Source organism: Micropterus salmoides, unplaced genomic scaffold (genome assembly GCF_014851395.1).
Source record: "Micropterus salmoides isolate LMB-PRFRI ecotype aquatic unplaced genomic scaffold, ASM1485139v1 Ms_hic_scaffold_16, whole genome shotgun sequence".
Lineage (NCBI taxonomy): Eukaryota > Metazoa > Chordata > Actinopteri > Centrarchiformes > Centrarchidae > Micropterus > Micropterus salmoides.
Genome location: NW_024040707.1, coordinates 29,701,558 through 29,728,409, shown reverse-complemented (window position 1 = coordinate 29,728,409; position 26,852 = coordinate 29,701,558). Strand labels below are relative to the sequence as shown.

Genomic DNA, 26,852 nt, shown 5'->3' with positions numbered 1-26,852 from the left:
ATACAGGCAGAGAGGTGAAGGAGGAGCGATCAAAGGGTGCTGTAAATAGTAACAGAAACATTAACCCAAGGTGAGTGTTGGACGTTTTGGCCTCACCCAGCTCTTAATGGCCTCTTGAGAAATGTTTTCATTTCCTTTACAGCATCAAATCATGCTAAATTGATCGGCACGCTTTCAGAGTGCTGCACCAGGGCTCTGGTTTGCTTAGATTCACACTCATTGTGGCTCTTAGTAAATGTGACATCCATTAAACTTTTGACAGTCTGGCTCCAAGGACCACTGTCCTCTCCTGCTAAGTGAGATTGATGCCCATGGCTACACACTGCAGAGAGATCTCAATTGGAGGTCTAATCTACAAAGGGAGACAAATCTGTGATTAACATGTCACTGCCTCTCTGTAAGGCCGACTCCGTAATTATTCACAATTACAGTTAGATATCTGGCAAAAACTAAATGACAGAAGCCCTGGCATCGACTGGAACTCTGGGCTGAATCCAGTCGGCTTAATTTGAGCTGAATTCTGCTTCGCCACTTTGTGGGATTTTTTAAAAAGAGGTTACTTACCGAGCTAATGAGCAGGAAGAAAAACCCTTAATAACTTAGTCATGACCGAGGGCTTTCCCAAGCAGAAACTCTACAGGCACCCGAAACTAGGTTAAGGGGTATTTAGTATATCCGTTTTCAAGGGGTCTCATTCATATCCCACATAAATGTTAATGACATTCAGCGTAAAGTGCATGGCAATTCCTTTTGTTTATGAACAAGTTACAACCATGCATAAAATATTGCACATTCTTAGAACAGCAATACATTTTCTCTGAGGGTGGAGCACAATGCTTATCATGCACACGTTCATGCTTCCCTTGGCAGTGGAAAAAAAGAAAGGATCTAATGACACTGTAAAATGTACTTAAAATAATGAAATCTGTCAAATTAAATCATGGACATGGAGCTTGTATGTAAAATCTGACATTAACGTTAAAAATGATTTCTGTGTGGAAATTATGATTGGAAACTGAATGTACTTTAATTTTCTTCAATTGGGTTAACTGTCAAAAATGGCTTTTTTTGTTGCTGTTAGTTGGGCTTGATTCGAAGCTGGGCAAAATTCCCAGTCATAAAGTCTACTTACTCTGGGATCTCATTGGTCAGTTGGCTTGAGTGAAAAGGAAAGACAGTGAAGGACATTTATATGAGACAAGACACGTGTGGACAACAACATGGGTGGTCCGACTGAAGGACAGGACAAAGGTCACGCAACTGGAACGCCTAGATCACGGATAAACAGCAAAGATACACATAAAGACACACACATATCCGACAGAGTTCTCCAGCCAGTTGTTTCTGAGAGAGTGTGTGTTGTGCGTCTCCATGGGAGAGTGATGATCTGCAGGCTGTGGCCCGGTTTTCACACCTCTGAGTGTTTGTGTGAAGAGCTGTGAGACGAAGATATAGAGCCGTATGCTTGATGTCTTTTCAGGTTCATCACATAAACATTTTTGTTTATGCCAACCTGGAGGCAAACTCTTGCCAACCTTGTAGATGGATGGAAGAGTAAAAATGTCTCATCAGCTGCCTACAGGAACAGGATTTCTCGTTTTTTTTTTTTTTATGCCCGCTCCAGAAACCATTTTTCACTTGCGTCATTATTTTCCCTTTACAGAGTGTTAAAAATTGCAGGTGACATGTCTTCAGATGCCAGTTTTATGGAGAACAGTGATACACACATTCAAAGTTGAATCATGCATGTGTGTGTATTGTCCACTGTGTACTAGGCAGTAGACCATAGAGTGAACTGAGGGTGCTCAGGGCTACACTGATTGTTAACTGTCTCGCTAATTAGTGAAATTCTGTCAAAAGCGGCGCACGACTGCTATGGACGGAGGGGGTATGAGCTATTAGCCAACCGCCTAGTTCACCCTGAAGACCAAGCACTGATGATTTCATCAACACTGTCATCATGGCTGACCAAGGGAGGAGATAGATAGAGGGGTTATTTGGCTAATAGCTACAAGGGAGGTGTTGGATAAAGCAGAATAGATGAGGATGATCCCCTTGTCCTCTTCCTTACCTCTTTGTAACAGCATTGTGGTACTCGATGAACGTCCGCCCATCAAACGCGATGGCTTCTGTCTCTCCGGCAGACTTCTCGTAGATGGCTGTGAAGGAGGGGGAAGGGGTGGGGGAAAGAGGAGTGTTCAGAGGATGAGATCATACCAATCAATAAGACAGAGGGTTCAGTTATCAGAGCTGAAGGCAATGGGGTGTGAGCAAATGGGGCAGGGGAGAGTGTTGGTGCATTTGTAGTTTTAATTAATGTAAAAGGGACAGCCGGCCACGCGAACAAGGTTAATGGGGAAGGCAGTGACTGAGTATGTAAGACAGAGCGGGCCAGAGTGAGTATATGTCTGGCAGAGTGACATGAAGATGATGAAAGGGATGTGCAACTCTTGAAAAGAGCATTTCATGAATATTCAATTGACACATTTCATCATTTTCATAACTGCTGCATTAGTTTGAAATCAATACATAATAACCATAACATAAAAGAGACATCGCTTGTCTAATATCGACATTATTACCTTGCCTAGACAGGCCACAATAGAAACAAAGGTCTTACACGCAGAAAAAAAACAAGATTAGTAGGTCACCTTACATTAAGGTGAGCGGAGAACACGTTGTGTTATATAAAGTATAGTTGATTTCATTGCCACACAAAATGCTGCCATTGAAACCTTTAAAGAAAAACCAAATAATGTGGAAATAGAACAATTTGTACAGTCACAATAATTCATGATTCAATGATTTCGCTGTCATTGTAAATGGAGACGAATGACACTGATTCTTACAATTATAGTTATAGTAGTATAAAATCGGTTAAAGCATCAAGATCGCCTGTGGCTCTTTGACTTAAAGTCGGATAAAACAAATGTAAAATGGCTGTAAGGAAAGACGATAAAGACAGAGATGCTCACTGTTCTGACAGTGTCCTCCTGAGAAACCACTGAGGCAAATGCACTCGTAGGTGTCCAGCTGGGGATTGCAGCGGCCGCCGTTGTGGCAGGGCTCCTGGGAACAAGGGTGGTCCTGGAACATGGCTACGTTGCTGGAGCGCAGGGCATTCTCCTCTCTGAGGATGGGGGTACCCATCAGAATGATCTGGGAGCAGGAAACATGAGGTTAGCAGGCACTCTACCGATTTTTCACACACCAAAGATCAGCTTACTGTCAATGTCAGAGATATCTCAGACTCGAGGGTACATGTTTACATTATGTGTGACAAACTTGAGCCATGGAGTTTGAAAGACATGCAATGAGGGTCTAACAGAAATGCTACAAGGTAAATGTAGTATACAAGATTAAAAGTCTGGATATCTTGGCCTTTGACTTATCTTGTTTAATCTGTCTTTGAGACTTTATGGAAGTACAATCCTAAATCACTGGAGTACCACTTTCTAAAGTGTCTTAATTGCTGTAACAAGGAAAGGTAAGACAGGTCTAGCTAAGAGTAATTTAGCAGACCCCATAAGTGTTTCTGACATTTATGGCTTTAGCTCTCACATGTACTTGTCCTTGTCAGGGAGACAACAATAGACTGATTATTTAGAAACAGCAGCTCAGGCGTCAGGCTAGCAGATATCAGTGTTCTCTGTGAATCTTACAAGGTTAAGTCCTACAAGAATGTTTACAAGAACTCACTGGCTCCACAGATTAGAGTACAACTCATGGATAGTGAGAGATTCCAATATGATGAAGCACTGGAGTCTAAACATCAGATAGATTTGTTGTTCTAGGAAAAAAGGTGACCTAATGCTGAAACCTACAGGCACAAGGGGGAAGACAGAAACATAAAAGGGACCAAATGATGTTCTCCTTCAGATTTGGTGTTGGCATTTGACGTGTTCACATGTTGTATGCTGGCACTGTGTCTCCTCGGCCGGGCTCAATAAACCATGCTATGTTAAGTCTTCATCAGGCTCCGAAACTTCTTCACACCTGAACCTGGCTCACAATCTAATTTCAACACCCTTTAAATACCCTGAAAAACTTTCTATTGAAAATGAAATATTTCTTACTAAATAAGCATAAATTAAAGTTATAGTTTGGTTAAAAAAATGTAAGATTTAATTGACAGTGGCCTGGCAACATAAGCTGACATCACATTTGTTTTTAAATATTGCTAAACTGTGATTGGTGCACAGAAATATGTGACACCTTTTTTTTTTTTTTTAAATGAGCCCTGCCTACTTCAAACTAGTGAGAAAAGCAAGGACAATGAGAGAAAAACAGAAATCTGTCATGTTAAAGGTAAGGTAGGTAACCTATTTCAGCATTTTTTTTGTTGTATTTGTTGAAATTCTCTTTACATTCCAACAGCAATAAACAAATTAAATGCCCTGACACATATGACAAAATATCTATCTGTGGCTGTCGCAGAACTGTAATAAGCACAAGCAATAATTTCATTCGGTCCGAACAAAATGATGGGCTGGGGCACCTGCCTTCCTCCCGACTTGCTTGCACACATGAAAATGTGTCTTGGGGGAGTGGCTTTGGAGGGAAGCCAGTAGAGAGAGGGAGTGAGGTTTTGTCTCATTTTGTCTAGCCCAGCTTCAAATACCCCAAACTGTTCTAACTTTGTCAGAAAAGTGTATCCTCATCTAGGTGTTAGTTCATTAATAGTAAGAAGCTGATTGAGAAAATATGTTTTAAGTGCCTTTATTATATGGCATACTGTTTATAATATACAGTAAATATATACTACACACTCCAGTGAGGCTAACATTATGGTTGTATGTCAGACATAAAGTCCCTACAAGCTAAGTTTAAAAACTATTTTTATAGACCTATGGTTATGTAATATTAATTGTTTTTTAACCTTTCCTTGGAGAGTTACCTTTATGATTCTTGTCTTGCTTTTAAATCTCTTACGTCCCTTTCATTGCTTTTGCTGTCAAATGTATCTGATTTAATTTTTCTCTTCTTAGCAAAACACTTGACGATTATCAGTTGTTACCATTCTTGGTTGTTGTCCAAAGAAAAATATCAAGTTATGGGGCATTGTGTTTTCTGCTGAATGTCACAACACATCTTAAGAGCAAATAACTGTGTACAGTGATACTATAGATTGTTTGTAATATGTTGTTCCTCTAAACATGAATTTCACACTGTTACCACACACTTTAAACGGGACATCAAACTGAGAATACATATTCTCTTCCTCGTAATTAACTACTCCCTACAGGCCAAGTAACACAAACGCCACATTTAGCTTTTGATTTGCTCGAAGCTGTCAAGGGAAAGTTTGCAGAAGAGAGCTAATGACAAGTTTGCACAAACAGCAACATCCTGCCTTTGTTCTACTGGGTTATTTTTGGCACTCAGAGATGAGCTTTTTGCCGGAGAAAAAAAATAAAAAAACTGGAAGGCTGTCAGGGAAAGATCTGAAAAAAAAAAGTGAAAGGGAGGGACTTCAAAATGTGCAGTCTATTATTAGTGCATGCTAATCCAAATGAGCAGGGTCACTGCCCGTCACAGTGTAAGCTTATAATGGAAAATTATTAATATGAGAGTCTGTAGTATGACAGCTGGACAGCTAAAAAAGTATAGTTGAATATGCTACTGTGCGTCCGGATGGAACAAGGGCCCTGAGTCATATAACATATAAATTAGTTAAATCCACATGAAGAAGTAATGACACAATACTCCTTCAAGAAATAGAGGCTTATAAACATTTACCTTTTGGATTGTTCCCTTGAAGCCATCCGTGAGTGCAGCGACCCTTGCTAGTCGGCTGTAATCGGGAGCTCCACCAACAAAAAGAGACTCTTTCAGGTTAAGATCTACGTGCAGGTTCTGATGAGAGAGGACACAAAGACGTATCAACTGGTGAGCTAGAGCTGTGCAATCATGAAAAAAGCTCCACATATATCTTTAAAACACCCAGTTTTATTTTTCCCATGCCCAATCTGAAATTTCTCCTTTTTTATTCAGGATGTAATGATTTATGGTTTTACTTTAATGAGTGGAGTTATGTGCATAGGGAGCATGGAATAAGTTGTATCGTTTTAGTCGAGATATAAAGAGTGACATTAATAAACCACATTTGCAGGCATGTCACAATTTTATAGGTTGTCCTTAAAAAACAAAACAAAAAAGGATTTATCCATATAGTAGCTGGCAGACGCTTTAACGGCACTTCCATGCCTTCTATCCATGTCAATACACTTGATACATTACAACATAATTGAGAGTGGTCAATTATCCTCTATCTGTGAAACATAAAAAGAGACTACAAAGGGAAATCAGGAGCAGGCTGGACTTGAGATATGGATGGTTCTTTACAGACATCTCTAATGAATGGCTGATCACAAGCACCGACCTTTCAAACAGTTGAGTGTGGAGACATTAATTGCAATTCATTTGGGCGGCAGACAGCTATGAAATTCGATTCTTTCCACCAAACCTTTGGGACAATTGCTTTGCATTAGCAAGGTGATGCTTCCTTCTTTTGCATGGAAGAGCCGGCCCACTTCACAGGGAAGGAATTAATGATCTTTATTTTATGTAGAGCAGTAACTGCCAGAGGGGTAAAGTGGAGTTAATTGCTGGAAAAATGATGGAAGGGGCCAAACAAACAGGCTTTGTGCAGTTGCAGTTGGAACTACCTCAGTTTTTATTTAGGATGGGATTTGGAGTGCATGAGGCAGCGGTGCTTGGCTGAAGCCCGGGGTTGTGCCACTGCACGTTGAGCCACTTCCAACAGAGACAGACAGGGTGAGGACCTTGGCCAAAGCTGCTGGACACAGCTGTGGCTGGTGCCTCCAGGCTTAGCCAAAAGTTGTGACCAATTGCACAGCAGAGCAGGCCACCTCAGGCTCTTTATGTAGACCTTAGTCCTCTCCAACACTCACTTACTCTGAAGGTGAAAGTTACAGATGCAAACTGAACCTGCTCGCCTGGGCATCTGGTTTTTGATTGTGTTGCACCTTCATACTCTACAATTTGAGCACACACACAACCTATGCAAAGTGACCTTTCTATGAATCTAATGTGAGATTTCATGCAATGAAATGGTGCATAATGTTCTGTTCTGTTCTAAACAGGTAATAATCTGCACCTGGTTCTATGGAGTGATTCTTGCTCAGTGATGTTCAGTTTGTGTTGTTACGAGCGAGTGAGTGGGTGAAAGAGTGAGCGACTTCATGATATTATGGAGGATTGTTCCTATGTCCAAAAGAAGTGAGAGCAGATGACAAAAGAACAGCTCGGCTTGGCTTGGCACCTCACCGTCTCCTACGGTATATTTCCTCCCCTTCGCTTGCCTCCCATCTTCGCTCTCACTTTCAAGAGCCACGTGGCACTGGCGTGATATCCCTGCCTACGCCTGTCTAATGAAGACGTTTCTTTGTTGCTAAAAACAATGGCCGTCACAAAGATGACTGTTTCCTTTCCTTTTTCCCTCCCACCTTCCCACCCCCTTCCACCCCCACGGCAGATGGACCGAGGTGAAAGCCAAACCGTGTTCTTTAAGAGCATCTCTCCTTCAGTGCTGTTTGTGTGTGTGTGTGTGTGTGTGTATGGGCTTATGAAATGGCAAAGTTTTTCTACAGAACTGGTGCCTTTAAAGCTGCCCGCAGCTCTGCAGAAGTTCCTTTTTTTCTGTGCTGTTGTTGCATGGAGAGATGGGGGTGAGAGGACGTAGTGAACGACTCAAATGAAACATGGGCTAAGGTGTGACTGGGACTTGTCTCATTACCTTGCGTGATTTCTTATTTCCAGACAGCACATCATAGAGAAAGAAAGAAAATGGGGAGGAAGAGGGTTATTAGGGGAAGACTAGTAAGTGTCTGTGCACAGAGAGGCATGCAGAACTAGGCAAGTGCAAAAGCCCATGAAATACACACACTCACATATACTCTCATGTATCCACACATACACACTTGGCACGTCTGTAACTGCATTAAACATAGCTGTAGTATAGTACTGACAAGTAAGATAAGTGCATTGAATAAGAATATGAGAAATGTCAAGAGCCCATGTTTTTTGTACTGTATATACAATACATACACATACGACCACAAAGCTGTGCAAGGCAAGCGTGTGTTCACACTTAAGAGAGTGACTACAAATAAAACAGAAAATATAAGAAGGCCATGCATGAAGCAGATAGTGCCACCATTCAGTGAGAGGTGAAGAAGATTTATATTTCTCCTATTTGTACCTATGTGCCTTTTAAAGTATGTACTTCATCATGCTGGCAGAGCCCGAGCCAGCTCTGATTGTAACGTTCCCAGCATGCAATATGTATCCATACATGTGCATGTGTGTGACCACTTTGATATGATATGGGTTTCTCTGAGCAAAGCCTACTATATATCCCTCCTAGCTCTTAAAGCAGGAGTAGGAGAGAATTAGCTGAAAGCCATACTGGATGGGGTCTCTGCATTGAGCTTCATAACTAGTCTCAGCTCATCCCTTGCGCCCCCCCCAAACCCTAACCATCTTCGCTTTTCCCTTCCTCTCCTCTTTTAATAAGATTTTCTGCCTCTGTTGCTGGAGTAAAACACAATTATCATACGGACGACGGGAGGCAGTGGGGGAAGGACAGAGCAGGGAGAGAAAAAAAAGGAGGAGAGCGTCTTAGAGGAAGATGATGGAGTTGACAGAGTGCATGTTCATAATCACAAATTACACTGTTTAATATAATTGGATGACTTACAGGCTTATCAAACTATTAGATCGCCTTCATTTGGAAGCATGTACCTGCTTTATTGGTCTAGACACGGGGCTGAAGAGTTTCATTACGCTCTTCTCGCTGCTGCTATCTCCTTTATCTGCCTCCACCTCCCCAGGCACCACCTCAAAGGCTGAATTTATAAAATTGACTGTATACCATCAGTGAAAACTGCTTTTGCTTTCTGCTTTTGCTTTTTTTTGGCTCTGTGCTTCTGTATGTTTTATCTCCAGTATGTCAGCAAGCTGAAAGGCAGAGTTTTTTTTTTTTGGAAAGTGGAAATACAGGACTTCCATAATTAAGACAGCTTTTCAAACTAACCCTCTACACCCGGAACTGTCCCTCTTACCTTGATGGATATTGAGAGACAGTGGTATATTTTCAGAAAATCAACCACATGGTGTGAACTGGTGTGGAAAACCTCCGCAAAGAGGAAAGTTTGTTGATTCAACTGTGCCTAAAGCAGCAAGTAGAACCGTCGCTACAACGGCAAAAGATAGCACTATATCCCAAGTTTGTGGGGCTGATGTGATAAGAGCACGCAGATAATCACACAAATACAGTATATACAGCTAAGCATAGAATAGGCCCATTAGCCTTGCATGCTAGAAGCAAGATAACCATTAGCAGCACTTTGTTAGCGTGCTCTTTCTTACTGGTGCCTCCCCTCGGACAGGGTCCTTCTTGTTCACCATGATCTCTCCCTTGCGGTTGGAACGCTCCAGGTCGATAGTGTTCCACACGTTCAGCTGGATTGCTTCCTTACTCCTGAATTACACACACACACACACACACACACACACACACACAGACATTCAGGTGAGTAATATATTAGGAAACACTGTATTCAGTATGGCCTTTAACCTGTAGCATGTTCAAATATAATTTTACAGCAACCCCCATATCTTTTTCATGCCTTGTATATCTTTCTTAATACCTTATTTGAAATCTATTTTACATTTGTTTGTCCCTAGTTAAACCCTGTTAGATGATGTTAACCTGATGGTAGCGGGTCCCTTCCCCAGGTCGTAGCGGAACTCCAGGATCCCCTCACTGAGTGACAGAGAGATGAAATCTCCTTTTCCGTCAGACTTTTGGCCGTTATAGAAGATCAGACCATTGGAGTCATTGGCCATGAGAATCACTGTCATGCTGAGCTTTTGACTGCAGACACAGAACAAGCAAATCCAGTAAACACACGCAAGAGTCAGAGATACACCACTATACATAAAACAAAAATGTTTGTGTGCTTGTTTTTGGTGCACTCACAGTATTTCTATGTAGAAATGAGGTAAAGATACTACATATTCTACCTATGATAGAATAGATAACGTGTTATTTGTCAGCTCAGGCTTAAGGAAGGCATCTCTACCTTAGGCAGAGAACAAACTCAGTCTATGAAAACTACATGATTTCCTGCGTTTAGTAACAAGTTTTGACTGTGCAGGTTTAATGCATAGACGTAGGACTTACCGCAGGTCATGCCCATAGAGATGGAGCCCTTTCAGCTCCAGGAAAGAGTCTCCGTTGAATAGTGGCATGTAAGCCCCTCTCCGCTCAGCCACTGGAAAAACAAAGAGACTATATTCATCCTCAGGTTTTTGTTGCTGACAGAATTGAAATTCAGGGATAGTCAGTACATCTTTGAGGGACCTGTCAGCATTATGGAAAGAGATGGATTTGTGTTTTCATAGCCTTTGGGATTAAGACTTTCTCTTGACAGAAATTCAAACAAAAAAATTCAAAAACCCTTATGTCAGACTGATTACACAGCCCGCCACAGTATAACAAAGAACCTTCGGAGACATGTAGAGTTTAACACCACAGCTGGGGCCCATGAAATAATGCAGCCATTGTATTTTGGCAGGCCTTTTTACAAATTCATGTCTTTGCGATGGGTCTACGCCTGGCTTTCCCGTTTCTGGCTGTCTGGAGTGATTAGGACAGGCACTGTGCCATCCTTCTAACAAGTGGCTTGACATTAAAAATTATTCAAGTGTCACCCGGGGGTATGCGTTTATGGTGTTGTTTGCTAAAACTACCATCATTCAGAGGCAATACTAGACGCTCACACTCGCGCACACACATACACACACGAATGAACACACATACCTATGTAGCCGGTAAGAAAGCTTTTATTCGTAATTGGCTGGGATTAGCTGAGTCGAGTCAGAAGGCAGACTGAGATGAGAAAGCTAATTAGCTATTGTGCAGAAGCCTGCTAATGATGATGGCACGCACCATGGAGGAGAGGGAAAAATTGTCTTGCACACAAAACAAGGGTTCGTCCCAAACTTCTGAACTCTATTAGAGAAATAGAGCTGCTCAGAATGAAGTTTCTTATATAGGAGTGTGAAGGGGGATTTCTCTTTCACCTTGTGTTTAAAATGAAAGCACTGTGATCAATAGTCACTAGAGGTCCAAGCCATGAGCTGAGTGACAAGGACAACCCATTAAGTGTGAGGAGTTGGGCTTGACAACCAAGAAAAGTTGGTCAAGCTGAACTTATCACAATTATCCTTTGGTGAAACGCCACAGAAATAAATGCCTTAAAAGCAATACTTAGGGATCTGTTGCATCTAGTGGTGTGGTAATTTTGTTTATATTTGAGTAATGCTACCTAATTAGTACTTGCAATAAAACCCATCAAAACAATATAAAATTACTAAAGGCAATAACAAAGCAGCTACAACGCACATTTTGCCAGTTAAAAACTCAATCTAATCTAATCTGTCTGCAATCAAAGCTCCTGGTCCCGGCCCCAATCAATCAACAGACACACACTCTCTCTCTCTCTCCTTCTCTTTATCTCTCTCTCTCACACACACATAAACATTAACATGGTCCCTGGCTTGATGTAGCTAAGGCAGTGAATGTAAAACAACGTTGAAATTCAAACTCACCCCTGCAGTTAGGTTTTCAAGGACCGGCTGAGTTCAAGTGATCCTGCTTTCATCACTAAATTGTAATGATTTACACTATCGCGGGGTAAAAGCACAGAGGAAAGTAGGCCATTCAATACGATTGGAACGCCCTTGAGAAAAGTTCTTGCTGGTGATGGTGCAAGCTGCACTGACGAGCCCTGGCGGAACTGAAATGGAAACAATAGCTCAACTGAACGTGCGCACACACTAGATTACGCACACTTAATAATACAACTAATTGACCTTCAGGCTGGTGATGAGTGGCTTCTAAGCTAGCTGTCTTTTTAACTGTTCTCAGCGCAGCCCTCAGAGGGTATGTTCACCTGACTGCCGCCTTATCTGTGAGCTCCTGTCTGGGACTGACACTCTGGCTGACTGACGCTCCCATTAATCACCACCGGCAGGGAGGACTGATGCGATTAGTCATCTCATTGATTCCTGTGAAAAAATAGCCTTTTGGAATGGGAGACTCTCGCTCACACAGCATTGATTTTGGTTCACCTCAATTTATTTTAATCACCTGCTAACTTGGAAGGAGGCTACCCCATTTGTTTTTTCTAAGTTCCCAGGGGTGCAAGGGTGCTGCTTCTCTTTTATTAGCAATGTACATGATAGCATATTCTCTTTCAGTCAGTTACAGAAGCAAACATTCATGACAACATCTACAAAACTTAGGGAGGGAAAAAACATGGGTAGACTTCAGAATGCGACACAACCAAAAGTGCTAATGATGAACTTCAAAAGCAGCTGAGTCGTGCTCTGGTCTTTTCCCCAGCCGCGGCCCGATTCTGCCATGTGGAGTTAAGTAGCAACAAACATATTTGAACACAACACCTGGGGGCAGATAGGCAGGGAGTTGAGGAAGGCAATAACCACTAACAAGCGCAGCCGAGTCGATGTGGTGAATGGCCCAACGGGGCCAATCATCTACCTCTATTCAGGGGCCCACCAACCCTCCCCATCCCCTCCCACCCTGAAGGCTCAAACCCCACCCCTCTTTCTGCGTTTGATCTCCTTTTTCGATTCAGGAAGGATGGACATGTCAGAGCAGAATGAAAAAAAAGAAGAAAAGAGGCAAAAATCGAGGAGGATGCTATTCAGCTGACTCCAGACCAAAACATTGGTGCTCCTTGATATGCACTGGAGAGAAAAACTGAGGCATGAAGTTATGGAGTTATACCAGGATGTACAGCGTTAAGTCAGATCACCTTTCTCACAGTGCCTCCCTTCACGTCCCATGGGACATTCGCATTTGTAGCCTCCCTCGGGCAGCGCCTGGCACTGGGAAGATGGATGGCACCTGTTGGGCTCGCATGGGTCATGGACGTCAGCACAAGTTGGACCTAGACACATACACATAAAAATCCCCCATGAGGAAACCATTTTCTCTTTTATTCCATCTGGGGGGAGGGAGGTAAAAAGAGGGTAGAGAAGCAGGGTATGTGGATTTCCTCTTTAATAGAGGTCATTTTCTAATAGGATTTGGAAATATTACACGGCCAGATTAAACAGTAGAGAGCCTCCCCGCCATGCGGCCATGTTTATGTGCCAACGCTGACTGTGGGAAAGGCTCAGGAGCGTCTGGTGGATGATGGTTTTGCCCTCTGCCACTGCCCATCTGAATTCACCCGTCATTATTTTAGCAGTCAGAGCCTGTGGTGAAGAGAGCACTTTAATGAACCCCATCCCCGCTGAGCTCACAAGGCTCCCCTCTTTCTCCTCACTCACGCTTTTAGAAGCGAGCTTTCATCCTCCGCTCTCACTTCTTCCCTACCACAGTTCTTTTTTCTTCTTCTTCTCTACTTCTCGCCCATCTTTTTAACTCTAAAACTCTCTCACTTCCCTCATTCACCAGGCTGTCCTGACATGTTCTCTCTACAACTACAACTCTCACCACCCATTTACTCTCTCTTCCTGCTTTCTGTGATCTGTCCCCCCTTCGAGAATGGCAATCTTGACCACTTTCTAAACTGACATGATGACAAAATTAACTTGAATGTGAGTCTGTCCCCATCCATGCCCATTTACTTTATGCCATGGTGCCAACACAACTTTGAACACAGAAATGCTTCTTCAGAGTGGAGTTAGCTTTACTTTTTACAGGCTTCTTAATAATGACAAATCATAACAGCATATCTTATATGAAAGGCAATAATAACGTAATGTGATTCTTTATTGATCCACATTTAAATTGGCTTGAGACTAGTCTGAAAGGTGGTTCCCTAACCACAGCCCCCATGTGTGTATAAAATCCTTTGCTATTCAAGCACAAAAGTTAACGCTGACAATTACTGCTGTGAAACTTTCTGCAGTAGGCAGCTATACAACCAGCAAGGGGCACGCTTGGCTAACCCCTGATGGTGTCTGTATTTAACCATATTCTCTCATAGTTCCTTGTTAGTTGGCATCTGCTGGAGGGAGAAAATGGAGGAGGAAGGGATGTGGAAGTACAGATAGGCCAAGGGCCATTCAGTGAGCATTTGGTGGTAGTTTTCATGTTTTCTGTGCTGTGTCAACATTTAATCTCTTATTTCGGTGTGGGACACACAGATTTGATGGTGTTGGTGTTTATAAAATGACTTCCAGCGCTCCTGCTGGGGGCATGAGTTACACTGTCAAATTAGGCTGTCAAGCTTACTTAGGATTTGTGAGTAAGTCATGACCACACTGAATCCCAGAAGAGAAGGAAAGTGAAGATTTTAACAAGGTGTTAGGAAGGAGTCTGGAAATTTCACATATGAAGTTATTTATTTTCTACTTATTTCTCAGCATTTAAACAGGAATAACCCTCTGAAAAATTCCCTGACTGTCCAGAAATCCCAGTATTACCATTAGGAACACTGTGGAACTGCACCGCAGATCCCTTTCATGTGCATCTTACCCCAAAATCCTTTGCTGCACTTGCAGTGGAACATCTCTGCCTCCTTGACCTGGCATGCAGCGCCATTCTTGCATGGATTTGGCTGGCAGGGGTTGTTGCCACATTCACCCACACCGCTGCCGTACAGACTGTCACCACCGTTCTCCTGCAGGTTGAGCACCCGGTTGTTGACATCCAGCAAGCGGATGCAGCCCACCAGACCTGTGGCCACCGCTGTCCTTTCCCTTACACTGCAGACAAAATGGTAAACAGAAATGATGTAATGTCTTTTAATGTCTGAGCCTGCAGCTACAATTATTACTACTGACTGCCGCTTAACACTGAGCTTAGTATTGCTGATACATTTAATACAGCAATGTACCTGAATATATTACAATAAAGGACCAGGTTGAAGAATAATTTGAGTCTTTTTAGTTGTTGATTGACTTCAGATCCTTTATGTTTTCCAAGATTTGGTCCAAGATGGACGTTCAAGACATTCTAACTTTCATTCCCAAGTATTTGACTACTGAAGAGGTGATGATATGATATTTTCATACATATTTATTTATATATTTTAATTCATTGGTCAAAGTGTCTCGTTACAACACGTGTTGAAAACCACGTTTCGGCTGCTTTTTGCTGTACTAAAAACTGAATGCTTTAGCAAACTAAACTGGAGATCCACCCCAAAGATGTAAGCAAGGCTGGACTACTAACTGGCCAACCCAGACCCCAATTGGCCCCTGGAGGTCTGAAATTTGTTGGTGTAATTTGATTAAATGGAAATTTCTTTTGGAACATGGACCTTTAAATATCAACTGAAATGAAAGGATCCTTAAGGTGGGTTCTAGAACACCTGTCTACCTGTCTAGTCCCCTGTGTCAAAATTGACATGGCACACATTTCTAAATTACCACAAAAAAGGGGTTCAATAGGGTTAACACAATAATGTGTAACTGGAGTGAGAAGGTCTTACTCCTGCTTCATTTCCTCGGGCACTCCTCCAATGAACAGGTGGGTGTCGAGGTTGAGGCCGTCTGTGCCGTGTGGACTCTCGCCCACGATGTGCGGCTCGTTGTCCACGCTGAGCATGGCGCTGCGCCGGTTGCGTGTCACCACCAGCTGATGCCAGCGGCCCTGATTGATTTGTACTTTGCTGACCACTGTCCCTGTCCCCGAACCTGTGTTGAACCTGAGAAGTAGAGACACAGAGCATGTCAGATGCTTATTCAGTCAACTTTATCCAACAATCACTAATCATTATTCCTGTATCACACTTCATATGTACAGCAGCTAAGGAGGTTATTATCCAAATTCTGTTTGTTCTTTATCAAGCAAAGCCTAATGACTGCAAGAAATTTGCTCATATTGCTCAACAAGAAAGAGAGAAAGAAAAGAAAGGAAGGTCCCATTTGAGATTTCAAACTATGTGACTAGAATGAGGCAGTAACGCTCTTAAAAATGTGGTCCACACCCTCTTTTTAATTAAACCTTTTATCTAATGAGGTTTTGTTGAGAAAAAGGCCATATCATCACAGAAAGGAGATGCTGTGTATGTGCACCTACACATATGGGAGAATTAGCACAACCTGAGAGCAATTATCTGCCACAAATAATTAGTTCTTCTCCCCACGTCTTGGATTTACAGAGCTGTGGGTGGTAATCTCACAGCTGTATTTCTGGAATTGAGGCAGCGCTCCATTTGAAAGCACAAGTGACTAATGATCTCCTTTAGTTTGCTATTGATTTCGCCCCGAATAGAGAGATCTAACCTGGCCAGGTTGGGAGGAACTGAAAGGGCTTCAAGGGGCCAGGATGAAACACAAGACCCAAAAGATAAGAAAAGCGGGTGGTGTTTGAAATAATAGGTCCAAAACAGACAAGCTGCAGAATATCTAATTAGTCCATTCACGGTTCTTGTGAAGACGCTGCCTGACCCTAAATGGTTTCACATACAATTCCACTGTATGGGATGAGATAAATACTTAGTGTATCTGCAGGTTTTTGGCAGTAAAAATGTCTAGTCTTTGGATGAAACTTTTGGTTACTGTCAGCTATAATCCAAAAGTGATACTAGCCTCACAGTAGATCCTTTTTGACATGTTATGGAATAATACTCTGGATTTGAGTCTATTAAACAGAAAGTAATCATTGCAAAGAGGGTGTGGAGATGAATGTCCAAGTTTTTGGAGTTGGACCTATACTAGGGACTAAAAGTCAGGACATCTCGGCCTAGGCTGCATTGATTTTGGCAATTGATATTTAAAACAATGTGTCATTTGTTAAATTGTTTTATTTTATAAACATTTATTTATTCAGAGAAGTTTCACTGAAAGGAAGCATGTCTTTTGCAGGAACGCTCTGATCAAATTCACACAGTTACACACGTGGAAGCTCCGTGTCACATGCCCGCTTCTGCAACCTTTAGGCCACCACTGCCTCTTGTGAGTATTACAGTTGGATAGAAGCGCAATACCAAATCACCGCAGTACTCTTAGATACACAATACAAACTATGCACGTATCAGATGCAAAATCAAACATATATATCATAGACAATGTCAACCACATGAATCAAGGTTGGACAAAAATATCTTATATTAACAGTGTTAGTATTATTATGATTAGTATAGTATATATAATTCAATATCCAAATATTAACAAATACACAATATAGAAGAATATCTGGAAACTTAGAGATATAATCAGATGGGATTTAGGGTATATACTCTTCATAACTCTGTATGAATCGTCTCAGATGGTTGGTCATTTTACCCAACCACAACATAAATCATCATATTAAGGTTTATAACTGTATATATTTAAGAAAAAAGCTTTTAATAAATGGTTTTAAAGTGCGTGAATAAATCCAGAATTGTAACCCTAATCCTCAAGGTAGGCAGCATCAGTGCGGCGCATGTGCAGGAGTAGCGTGTATGTGTGTGTGTGTGTGTGTGTGTGTAGTGGCAGAAGAGGAATTTGCTGTAGAGCCTTAACTTCACCGTTGTTATGCAACCCCCCCGGTCAACTATAGGCTAGACTTCACAATGCTGATTCGACTATGTAAATCCTTAGTCGGGGACAGCCCTACTCTGTTTATATATGTGGTTAAAATTACATATGAAATGCCAAATGTGGATTTCCTGTAAACATTTCTGCGCATATGTTCCCACCATCTGTAAATGTGATCATGTGAACAGTTTATTTGCAAGTTATTTGGAACATGTTTCTGAAAGCAGGCATTCATAGCCGTAACCTACAAATCTGTCAAGAAGCTTCTGTGTCTTCATTTTCTGGCAGTGGGGTTTTCAGCTCTTTACATGCTGTACTTATTTGCGTCATTATCTTCAGAACTCTCTATTTGTTTTATTCTTATCTACATCATCTCTCAGTGTACGCTGCAATGACCATCAAAAATAATCAAATAAAAGCTGCAGAATAAGAGGCCGCCGTCACTCTTAACTCGCTCACCTGAGCTCCACCCTGCCATTGACCAGAGACAGAGAGATGAAGTCCTTCTTGCGATCCTGGCCATTGTAGAGCAGGATGCCGGTCGTCTCGGATGCTCTGAACTCCATAGCAATGCGGACCGTGTGATAGGCACTCATGGTTTGAAAAGCCAAGTACGATTGGCCTCCAAATGACGGGATGAAGTACTTGATCACTGTGGAGGAATGAAGACAACAAGCCAATCCTGTCATTACAACATGATTTGCTTTATCATGGCGTAATAGGCATTTAATGTGCGTAATTAAGTGTGAGCGGAGGTGGTGTGTCACTGGCTCTTGATGACAGAGAAATAAGCCTTTCAGTCAGTTTATTTTAGGAATGATGTTTTTCCTAAATGCTAGATGAGTTTATCAGAAGGAGAAGGTCGAGAAAGAGGAGGAGCTGAGCTTTTCACCCACCCTCAAGTCACAGGGATTAACACACTCATGCACACGTGCATAGGAAGCCTTTGTTTTTCCGCCACTCGACAATTATGATTATTATCATCCATTTTCTCCCCCGGGCTTTTCTCTCCGTCCATCTGTCTTTCTGTCTGTCTCTCTGAGGAGAATGGCAGCTGATGAGCTCACTCTTTTCTAATGACTTGATTGATCTGGGGGAGGCTGGCGTGCAGATTGTGAGTGTGTGTGTGTGTGTGTGCGCGCATGCATTTAGCCACTCTAACTCAAAGACACACAATGATTCTCACCAGCTAATCCCCATCAAAGCAATTAGTGTCAATTATCTTAGGATGCAGCTGCGTGAGGTTGCTCCACATCCCCAAAAAAACCCAAAGTAGGGTAAAAGGGAAGAAACAAAAGAGTTGTGCTTCTCAAGAAGTTCTCCTTGATTTATGATTTTCTCCATGGTGCTGATTGGATTCTGTGTTGCATTTGGTTAACGGCTCAGCGGTTGCTTACATCTGAGGTTATACCTGTTTGAATCAATTGAGATGGGTTTGAAGCACAGCCACCGGGGAGAGATGTTGTTTTTGACTCAATCACACCTCAACTCTTTGTACTATAAAACTGACATTCTGTTCTGAGCTCTGATTGCTGTTGTCTTGTTGAGCTTTTAATGACCTAATAAATCCACATCTGTGGCCACATAACATTTCATTTACATATTCCAGTACTAACTGAAAGTCATTACTCACACTGCTATTTAAGGTGTCACTTTGCAGCCACTTTGTGAAGCTGCAATTAGACAAAAATACTGCTTAAAAGAAGGATTTTTTTACTTCTTTAAAATGAAAGTTTCATTAAATTAAACATTCCTTTAATATTTTTTTTTTTTATTATAATGGTGTGTCTCTGCTACTTTATAAATATATAAAAGCACTTGAGGATGTGGTTAGCAGTGATTATACAGCTAAAAGGCATGATTGGCACAATGGAAAACTGAGTCCCTAAAACCCTCTTAGTTGCTGCAAAATCACGGTAAATGTCAGCCTTTGGTGGTTTCTTTGAAATTGCTAATTGCAATAGTAACAAATTATAGGAAAAGTCTGTTCCAGCTCATTTTCTTAGATGACTTTGAAATAAGCTCAGACTTTGAAAATTTTGTTTAAAGAGTAATAACAAATATGGGACAAGAAATAATTCCTAATATACGAAAATGAAGAACAAACACTTACACTTTTCACACACTGAGCCTCCTCGCCCTGCGGGGCACTTGCAGCTGAAGTCGCTGCCATTGTCCTCGCAGGTGCCCCCGTGGAGGCAGGGGTGGGAGCTGCAGGGCTTCTGAGCCTTGTGGTGAAGCCTACCCCTAACATGGGCTATGGTGGTGGCTGGAGGCTGCGCAGTTGTGGTGACAGCTGCCGTGGTGGTGGTGGTGGTGGTGGTGGTTGGAAGAGGCGTGGTGACCGGCACTGAGGTTGTGGTGGTACGTCTGCCATTGTAAGGCCTGCGAGTAGTGCCTGGTGGGCGACGGGTGATGTATGGAGAGGTTGGCACAGGCCTGGTGGTAGTCGTGGTGGTGGTAGGAGCAGCTGTGGTGATTGACGCCGTGGTGGTGGTAGTGGTGGTGAAGAAGGGGATGGAGGAGAGGCCTGTCAACAGAGCCGGAGAGAACAATGAAAATTAGAAAAAGAAAAAGAGATGTTAAAGTAAGTTGAGCCTGTGGCCTTGAGATTTCCTATTCAAGACCTGTAAAACCTTCGATAAATCACCTCATGAATAACTTAAAACCCCTTTTCATTTTATTAATCCCCACACACTCCTGTTAAGTCCACACTTTATTACCATAATTGGTGAAGCGGATATTCTCATCCTCTGGCTTCTTCACGGCGATGCTGGTCTCTTTGGAGGCCTTCAGCTGTTTCAGCAGGGCCCCTTCCATGTCCTCCACTGTGTATCTCGTATCTACAATAAACAAGTGGGACAACCACTCAGGACAAGGCCTCAGAGGAGCACTCCAAAGCAAATACAGGACTCTGATTTCTTTAGTGGGTACAATAGATACATTAGAAAGCCCTGTGTATGACAGGTGGAGAGTCTCCAGAGACCACTTGTCCTCCACCTGCTGCTTGTCCGGCTTATTTCCAGATGAATTGCTCTCATAATATTTGCTGCATATGTTGTGGCCATGGAGGATCGCTGCTTATGGTATGAAGGATGCTATATGACGCACATAAAAATTGATTTTGAGTTCATATACATATATAAGACTTAGTCTTTGCCTTACACTGGTATTACTCTTACAAATCAGCATTATGTAGGTGTGCAATTTGTCATAATTGAAAATATAAGCCTGTGATTACACCTTTAGTGGCGTAAACAAATCCTTAACAGATTAAGAAAGGATTAGTGGCCCACATTTAGTTGTCTAGTTTTTGTCACTGTATTAAAACAGTTGTGTCAGTCAATTTCAGAGTAACTTTCACCTTCCATTCCCATTTTGAATTTTGTTGGGTGCACGTCTTTTTCTCAATATCACAAATGATACTTTTAACTGTAAATGAGACACAGAGAGAAACAGAGCACCAGCCAACAATCTCAACAGCATGGTCATTTACCCGGCACTGATGAATAACAAATACCAATCTGAAAATCGAAGCAAAGGTAAAAACCTTCTAATGATGTTGTGGTATTTTTTTATACTGGCGCAGATTGTTGCAAGCAAGAGATTAAAGAGGCATTGAAAAGAAAATCAAAAAAATATCCAAATGAGAAAAAACATTCAGTGCCTCAATATTATGAGCTAAATAATAAATAAGTGGAAAGCACTCAAAGAAGGCATACCTCTGCCAAGGATGCACAATCCTCTAAATTTGTTATTTTAATAACAGAAATGTTTAGGAGTGTTTAACCTGCATCCAGATCTGCATCAGAATACAGAGAGCAATAGAACACCTTAATGATTTTTTGTTAATGAATTGAATTGAATTGTGTAAATCTTCAAGTAAAGCATGCCTATTGAATCACAGTCATTTAAATTAGTTTTGCTGCTTGTAGTTTGCAGGATCACTCAGTGGTTATTCACAGGTACTATTTGGTTGCTGCTGCACAATTACTTTTAAGAATAATGGGAATTTATGTCAAAGAGGCCACACCTGCAAGAACTTTGTAACAAGTTATAACAGAACTGTACTGAATATTCAAAATGTTATGCACTATATTAAGTGAAGACTGAATGAAATGTGTAGAAAGAGTAATAAAAAAACAATATGTAAACTCTATAAGAATAGAGTGCTGGACCAAGAATTCCAGCAGAGAACTAATTTTGCCTCTCGGTCTTACAGTCCAAGAGTTACAAGTGAAAATGGAAAGTGCTTTAAAAATGGGGATATGGTGGCTTATTCTGCATTAAAAACTAATTAGGTCTTCCTTGGCCATCCCAATTTTATTTAAGTCTAGCAAGTCATTTTTAAGATGACTTGCTTGAAGACAGAGGAACAAACGATAACTGAATCCAACCACACAGTGCATCTCTCTCTTTTGGCTGCTGTAATTTGCCATTTTTGAGTTGTTTTTGTTTTTAAATAGTCTGCTCTCTTTAAAGATCTCTCACCTGGTTTGAAGTGTGCCTCCACAAAGGCCAGGATAGAGTTGCTGGGCGCCAGGTTACGAACACGAACACTCATAAAGTCTTTGCGCACCTCCGATTTCCTGAACAACTCATTGAGCTGAGGAAGAAAAAGAGAGTGAGCAGGACAGAGAAAGAGTTGGAGGAGAGAAGAGGCAGACAGAAGAGATGATAAATGAGGCTTGTAATGAGCTCCACACTATCATAGCAGCGAGTCCAATTCCAGAAGACTGTACTTTATCTCCATAGAAGAAAGACTGCCTCTCAAACTGGGGTGCAGAGAAGAAACTATCAGGTGTTGGTACACAAATTGACATTTAGCTGCAGTTGTGGCATTAATTATAGAGATACGTTTTCGGGAGGAGCTAAGATAAATGTCATGCTACCTCGACACCCTAACCTGCTCCTGATTGATTTAGCTTCTGATGCACCCCCCTGTGTGCAAGTTGCAACAGCGAGAAGAGCCCCATAAGGAGGTTTGAATAAAATGTTTTTTTAACCAGCAGTGAGATAGAAGTTACACTCAAGTTGCCTTTAGCCAAAATTCTGTGCCAAAATTTTATCTTAAAATTGGACCATTTTCATACTAGAATTTTAAAAAGTTACATATACAATACTCAATGTTCCCCCACATTTCTGTTCTTGTCTGTGTGGTGGTGGATTAATTACATTCGCAAGCTCGAAAGCAACAAGAAACAAGAGGAAACTCTTCAGCCTTGTCCTCATTTGTGTTGGTCTGTTGGTTAAAATAGCAGGAGCCACAGGGCCTGCTGACCCGCTGTACTGGAGCATCCTCTGAGTGGCCGCTTCCATTGTTTCCAGTGAATGCTCCTCTACACGCCCCATCTGGATCTCACTGATTTTTACTGAAGTCAATCACTGTCTACCAAATAAAATTGCCAAATTATGTGATATCTGAATTAAAGTGACATATTCAGCTGTGGTAGATGTGGAGAATACTAGTCATTTTGCTCAGTCTTAATAGTTATTGACTGTGGAGTTCATTCGTTTGTTAAGTTATCACATTATCACATAAGGTGTAATACTCAGCAACCACCAGCTTTAGGAATCAGATTACTTCCTACATGTACAGAACACCTCTAATTTGTGGGCTGAGGTGTGACAGAAAAGTAGAAAGTAAATAAAATCCTCCAAAGCAGCTTAGGGATAGAAATGGTGGGGGACAAACTCTCGTGTGGACACAGTAACCCAGACACCTCCTCATGTTTCTTTCCTCTCCTATTTTTCTCACATATCCTAATTTATTCAATAATTGTAACAGGTTGCTGTGGTGCAAAAGAAATGTGCTGCAGCTTGATTCTTTGTGTGTGTCTATACGGTACATCTGTACTTTGCGAGCATGCGTGTGTATGTATGTATGTAGTGTGTGTGTTTGAAGTTGAAGAGGGGGTGGTGGCTGTCAAGTGGCACACCGGGCTTCAGAGACACACAGGCTAAGAATGTTAACTGGCGCACAGACACACACGCACAAATGGCTGTGAGGCAGTAGATTACGTCCCAGTGGGGGTTAGTGACACAGATTCAACAGCTGGTAGATATGTGCTGTGTATACCGACACACACGTCCCCATTTCATCAGAGGAGCAAGGCCCTGGCTTGGCAACAGAGTTATATGTTCAGCAGTCTAAGCTCAACACAGAATATGGACAGTGGAGAAAGCCGTGCTGTACTGTACATGCTCTGTACCTGCCGGGGCCTTGGGAACTGGCATCGTGAAAAATCAATTAATTAATTGTGTAATTAATCTCACATGAGATGCTGCTGCTTTCTGGTGCTGTGAAGTGTTTGGCAAGCAACTGACAAAATTATTCTTTGCACAATTATGCAGAGAGCTGTTAGTTCTTTTTATTGTTCATTTATTAAACTTTAAGAGTTTCAGGAACCCTCATGTAATGTATATGCTAACTCAGCCCTAAAGCTTGCATGCATCTTGAGATTAAAAGCACCAGCCAAATTCTATGAACATATTTAATGAATCAGTACTACATGTGAGGAAATTTTTAGTCTAGAATTCTTATTTTGATGTTAATGTTTGGGGGGAATAATTATTGAACCACCACAATAGGCCACAATCATGTGAAGGGTCTTGTTTTGTTCTGATCTACTTCCGTAGGTCGAAAAAAAAGAATTCAGTCACTATATTCTTTCCTATGGGTCACCTGATGTTACAGTTTGCCAATATTCCTTTTATTAAAATCAAATATCAGCCAGCCTGTGTTGTCTCTCTCTGATATTATGTATGTTCCTCCCAGACCGCAGCCAGTGAATTTGATTTTTTATCATTGTTATTTTTCTATCAGATGTCTGACCAGAGAAATCACTCCAGCTCAGTGTGGCAGAATATTACTCAACAGCTTCAGGGGTGTCAAGTCTGAAAACCAGCAACGAAGCCTCAATGAGCCCACCGAAAGGAGCTCAAAGAATTTGATTAGTCTGGCTCTAGGTGAAGAGTGTTAGTGTCTCATGATGCTTTAAATGTTGTTTCAGAAGCTTTTCCACTCATTGACGCAACGATTTAAAATGGGACTATACAACTTTTGTTGAACATTGTCCGCTGTGTCCACATGATTTCAACATTATGATTCATTTGCATTTGTGTTTCTGGCCAACTTACTACTGTAACTAATATTCACTCTCCTTTTAGCTTTGATCTCCCCCAAAGCACCCTTGTAGAGTGTGTTTGTCATAGTTTTTTTGTTGTTGCTGAAAACAGCTGCCTGCTGCAGCTAGAAATGGTGTCAAAGAGAGCGATGTTTGCAGGCTAAAAGGCTCAGTAAAGCTGGAGATATACACATAGTCATTACATAGTCTTTACATAATCCTTTGATCCATAGTAAAAATATAAAATGTTGATTAGTGCAGCTTTAAAGAAATCCTCATAATTATTAAGGAGATGTGTTTTATTGCCTGAGTTCAACTTTTAATTCATAGCATTAAGATTGTGTTATTTCTCACTTTAACTGTGAAATGTAAACAAGTTAATATCAGTTCAATATTGTCTTATGGCAGATTTTGCCAAGAAATAGATTGCTACTTGAATTGTATTCCAAACGCTACAGCTCAAACATCACTTACAGCACTCTCTATGCTGCGGGCCGTCTCTCCAAACAGCTCTGACTTGGGGTCCTCCATCTCGGGGGTGTAGAAAATCTCTTGGCCCTCCACCTGGTCCAAGTGCAGGAAACCGCTGAACCTCATGGTGGCTGGAAGGAGAGGAGGCGAGGAAAGAAGATGATACTAAAAGACCATAGTTCAAACCTTCTTCAATCACTCAGTTCCTGCTGCCTTCACACTGTGCTCATTTTGGGGTAGTGCCACTTTTGGGTTAGTGATGGATTGTGTGTTTGTGTGTGTTTGACAAGGGGAGGTTAGTGAGTTTGTTGCTGATTGTGTGGGAGTTTGGCCATTAAAGGAGGACGTAGTGGTGGTGGAGGTGGTGGAAGATGTGGACTGTGAGATATGAGAGAAGGGAGGGAGGAACAAAGAAGGAGTGAAGGGAAGGTGGAAAAATGGGCCAGTTTTACCAGACTGAGACTCGTCCCAAAAGCTGGCCGAGGCATGAAGGGCTGAGTAAAAAGACAACAAGTTAGACAGACACACAAAATCATGAAGGAAAAACAACACACACACAAGAGAGGAAACAGCCCACAGGCACTCTCAAAAGTGCCCTCTTCAGCAAAGAGACTGTGCAACCTTGGGGGTTATGTTGTCCAACATTTATCAGCTCTCTATTTGGTTTCTTCGTACTGCCACCAGAGAGGAGAGGGCTTGAAATAAAGCTAAAAGTGGAGGGGATTTGTGTGTTTGTGTGAGGGTGTAGAACGGAGCATGTGCACGGTGCTGATGCCGTGCTTCCACGCTGCTCTTAATCAGCAGAACAAATTGCCCAAATCAATCATGGCTTCGCCTGCCTGAACAATGCCAGGGAGAACAGGAAGAGCACTTGTATGATTATGGTGAAAGATAACCATAATTGTCTCTTAAATGCCGCCACACCAGTTACTGACACAGCCTGGTTAAAATTACATGAAAAGTAGACAAGGCCGACTCAGTGGCCGCATTCCCTCCGTCTCCCCTCGTCTTTACAGTACTTTCACGGGCAGCACACATTTATTTAGATGTGACAGCGGCCATAAAATAGAGGCAAATGGGCGATGTTTGGTCAATCAGACAAAGGGGGGAGAAAGAAGAGAGGGGACAGCGAGAGAGATCAGACTTTTAATCTGCAAAGAAGACAAACATCAGAGACGGTGATTTTCCAGCCCACTGCTGTGACGACCATTAAGAAAGGAAGAAAGAGAATGATAAAAGAAGGGACAGAGCGATTTGACTATCAGATTCTAGTGAACTGTAAAATGCAATGGATTTGTCAGACTTCCACTGGCATATGGAAGAGTTTACGGGGAGCTGGAGCTTAGCGTGCCATTAATTTTCACACGAGCATTTGCTGGTCATAATCTTTGATGTCCTATGAATGGTAGTGCCTTGTTTAAATGTAACATATGGAAGGCCTGCAGTGATTTTCTTGAACAAAAAAAACAATCTGGCTAAGGAACTAATGTTGCACTGAAGCTTTTTTGGCCTTATAGTTCTCAGAAGAACATATCGCAACTGCAACTTGCAAATAACCCCAAATCTCCACGGCTGAATACCACTACATGTAAGTGATTGTAATTTGAGCGAACTGAACCTTTAATACATTCTTAACCAAGCTCTCATAACCACTGTGAAGCTTTCCAACAGAATACAAAAATGGATCTCCTTGAGTGTGTCAACGTGAGGACTACACTC

General features: G+C 41.8%; 1 protein-coding gene across 4 annotated transcripts in view; it reads right to left on the bottom strand.

Annotated features, from left to right (window-relative positions):
• agrn (agrin) overlaps positions 1-26,852 on the bottom strand; it is a 261,254-nt gene that overhangs the window by 9,904 nt on the left and 224,498 nt on the right. For 2 of the 4 annotated variants that reach the window (XM_038723324.1, XM_038723326.1), the window contains 15 exons: positions 25,137-25,264; positions 22,027-22,141; positions 20,259-20,378; positions 19,649-20,065; positions 17,995-18,187; positions 15,501-15,716; positions 14,543-14,772; positions 12,870-13,004; positions 10,211-10,301; positions 9,737-9,901; positions 9,394-9,505; positions 7,760-7,771; positions 5,740-5,856; positions 2,976-3,159; positions 2,072-2,159 (listed from right to left, as the gene is read on the bottom strand). In XM_038723324.1, the coding sequence (XP_038579252.1) occupies positions 2,072-2,159; positions 2,976-3,159; positions 5,740-5,856; positions 7,760-7,771; positions 9,394-9,505; positions 9,737-9,901; positions 10,211-10,301; positions 12,870-13,004; positions 14,543-14,772; positions 15,501-15,716; positions 17,995-18,187; positions 19,649-20,065; positions 20,259-20,378; positions 22,027-22,141; positions 25,137-25,264 (2,323 nt within the window). The remainder of the gene's footprint in view (positions 1-2,071; positions 2,160-2,975; positions 3,160-5,739; positions 5,857-7,759; positions 7,772-9,393; positions 9,506-9,736; positions 9,902-10,210; positions 10,302-12,869; positions 13,005-14,542; positions 14,773-15,500; positions 15,717-17,994; positions 18,188-19,648; positions 20,066-20,258; positions 20,379-22,026; positions 22,142-25,136; positions 25,265-26,852) is intronic. The other 2 variants (XM_038723325.1, XM_038723328.1) reach the window with 1 other exon arrangement.